At 36.6% G+C, this 2802-nt stretch overlaps 1 protein-coding gene across 3 annotated transcripts in view; it reads right to left on the bottom strand.

Annotated features, from left to right (window-relative positions):
* Positions 1 to 1154: 1154 nt before the first annotated feature.
* Mip (Myoinhibiting peptide precursor) overlaps positions 1155 to 2802 on the bottom strand; it is a 153996-nt gene continuing 152348 nt past the window's right edge. Inside the window, exons 8-9 of one of the 3 annotated variants that reach the window (XR_008407793.2) lie at positions 1643 to 1746; positions 1155 to 1284 (exon numbers count right to left, since the gene is read on the bottom strand). Coding sequence is in view for 2 of the 3 variants with exons in the window: in XM_053783982.2 (XP_053639957.2) it covers positions 1715 to 1746 (32 nt within the window). In the remaining variant the exon portion in view is untranslated. The other 2 variants (XM_053783982.2, XM_070090883.1) reach the window with 2 other exon arrangements.

The raw sequence follows: 2802 nt of genomic DNA, 5'->3' as shown, positions 1-2802 counted from the left end.
ACATACATACTTCTGTGTCACATAGTGGTGTTAGGATACCACACATGCACTCACACACACACATACTCTGCACAGCAGTTACAACAACCCCTCATCTACGATAGTTAAAATACACACCAAAAATATCAATTGAACCTCTTGTTTTCTATATTATAAATTACTCTTTCTTACATCTATGTTCTATTAATATGGATGTAGAATTTGCTTGTATATGGACAATGAAAAATAGATTTAGCATGAATAAGGACATAATTCTCGACTGCACACTCTCGCCTCCAGCTGAAACCCTCTTCTGTGCTTAATAGTAATTAACAGTTATCAAATGATTCACAAGAACAGGAGCTGTAACTCAACATGTAACAGTACGGTTGTGTCCCGCAAGTAAACCGCTAAACATGCATACATTTTGATCCACTATTGACACTTTTTTTCAACTACAGCATTGGGAAAATATTTTTTGCAAACTGTGAAGTGTCATTTATTTCAGAAATACTGTTTTTCATGAAATTTGGTTCTGTTTCTGTAAGATCCAACACAACCAAACAGTTTGCATGTCTATATTTTTATCTAAATCAAAAGTATCCTTTTCTAAAGTAACAGTCATGATTCTGATTATGTATAATATCTCAAAAAAAGCAGTATAGTAGCGCAATGGTGTATTTAAGTTGTATTTATCTTTGGAAAGGAAAACTGATATGAGATGCAGCCTTATACGATGATCTCAGATATGAAACACTCTTCAAACAGTATGTGAAATGAAGAGATTATTTATCAAGTTATGCGTTTTACAGGCGGACTAGAAATAGGTGACCTCACTATCAGCGCCGTGATAGCGTCAGGTTTCCACTGTCCTCGTGAGATGCTGGTATTTGAAACCTCTGCATTGGCAGATGATTTTCGCTTGTAATGTCAGAACAGCTGTTGCAGCACAAATGTTTCCAATGTTATACACTAGTCAAACAGGTTTTAACCTCAACACTAGAATCGTCGAACACAAGCGATCCACAGAGTATTCTTAAAAAAATTCCGTCATCCTCAATCTTACTAGAATTATAAAACGAACATCCACTCTTATTGTAAGACGACCTTTGTGGTTGCGAAAACAATAATGGAATCCTTCGTCATTGTAGGTGTTTCGAATTCCAATAGCTCGCAAGGGCAATGCAGAATAGACATGCCACGGAATCGGCAGTAAGGTCGCTTGTTGAGAGCTCACCAGTATGTTGTGTCGCTTGATAAATATGTCACTGTTTACATCCGCTTGAAGATAGTCTTTGTACCGAGCTGAAAATATAAAATTCTCTCAGTCTTTAGTTTTTTTTTTTTTTTTACAACGGGAGTATAATTAAGTAGTCATTAAGCAGATGTCATTTAGGTCTCATTTGAACGAAAAATATAATTCCTCGGTTTGTGAGGTAAAGCTTATTACAAGGGTCTGGTAGTTACCAGAAACAACTGATAATATAAAAAATGGTGGCAGAACGATGAAGGGCGACAATTGGAGGTGTCAAGGTGGAGGTATGCTTGGATGTGGAGGTGTCAGGTCGATACATGTATTGAAAAAATGTTGAGCCACAGGAGGAGGCTCCAGTATAAGGTGACACGTGTGTAGGGAGGGTGACACAGGTGGAGGGAGACATACAGGAAAGGAGACATATCCGTGGTGAGCCGTGAGAGACGTGGTGATCCATGGAAGTCACACCGAGACACCAGCTTAAGCCTGAGGTGTCGCTTCACTCAGAGCGCCTGAAATAAGAGAGAGAGAAAACGGTGAATGGCTGCAATGAGTCGAGAACAGAACGTAAACAATGACCATAAGAGTTACGATGATAAATGGGATGTTAATGACACGAAAACTGGTGGAATGCCGACCCATGCTGATACAAAGAAGACAAACACATTCGCCTCCTCTTTTTCTTTTTCAGATGTGCGAAGGCATCACATATAAAATGACCCTTTAAATTGCAACATCTCCACCTATCCTTCGGGGTGTAGGCACTGTACCTCCCACCTGTAGGACTCCAGTCCGGCAAACAGATTTTCCTGAATTTCTTTATACACATTATCTTACTCACACTCCAAAAGTACGGGAAACCCTAATACCAATTTATTTTCGCTAATTCATTATAACATGCTCACAAGATAATACAAGACAGAAATAAATAATAATGAAATAAGACGATCAAAAATGTTTTTGATCTGATTACTTACACACACACACACACACACACACAAACGACATATATATATATGTCGTGCCGAATAGGTAAAACTGGTCAATTAGCAAGAACTCATTTAAAATTAAGTCCTTTCTAAAATTTTCTCTTACACTTCAAGATATATTTTTTTTAATTTATGTTAATGTAAAAAAATATAATTTTGTACCAAGAGAACCTTAGAAAACTTACCTAACCTTATTATAACAAGCGAAATTTAATTTAGCCTAATCCAACTAAATATATTTTAGATAAGTTTACAATAATTTAATAAACAAATGCAATGCAATATTTTTTTTCGTTAGAGTCAGAATGATTTTTGCGAAATTATTGCATACACAAATTTTAGCTTGCCGTATTCGGCAAGAAGAGCGTTGTTGTTTAAGCCAAAATCGCAAGTTTTACCGTTTTACCTATTCGGCACGACATATATATATAGTGAGAGAAGGGGTAGAGGAAAGGGTGCGGGTAAGTTTTCCAAAGATTTTGTTTGTTCAAGTATGTGAAAGATTTTTGGACGTTTAAATAATTGGATTATGGATTAATGAGGTTACAATGACACTTTTTCCCTAGACTAAAATGGATG

This window comes from Cherax quadricarinatus, chromosome 33 (genome assembly GCF_038502225.1).
Source record: "Cherax quadricarinatus isolate ZL_2023a chromosome 33, ASM3850222v1, whole genome shotgun sequence".
In the NCBI taxonomy this organism is placed as follows: Eukaryota; Metazoa; Arthropoda; class Malacostraca; order Decapoda; family Parastacidae; genus Cherax; species Cherax quadricarinatus.
The sequence above is the reverse complement of the archived record's forward strand: the minus strand, read 5'-3'. Positions and strand labels throughout refer to the sequence as shown.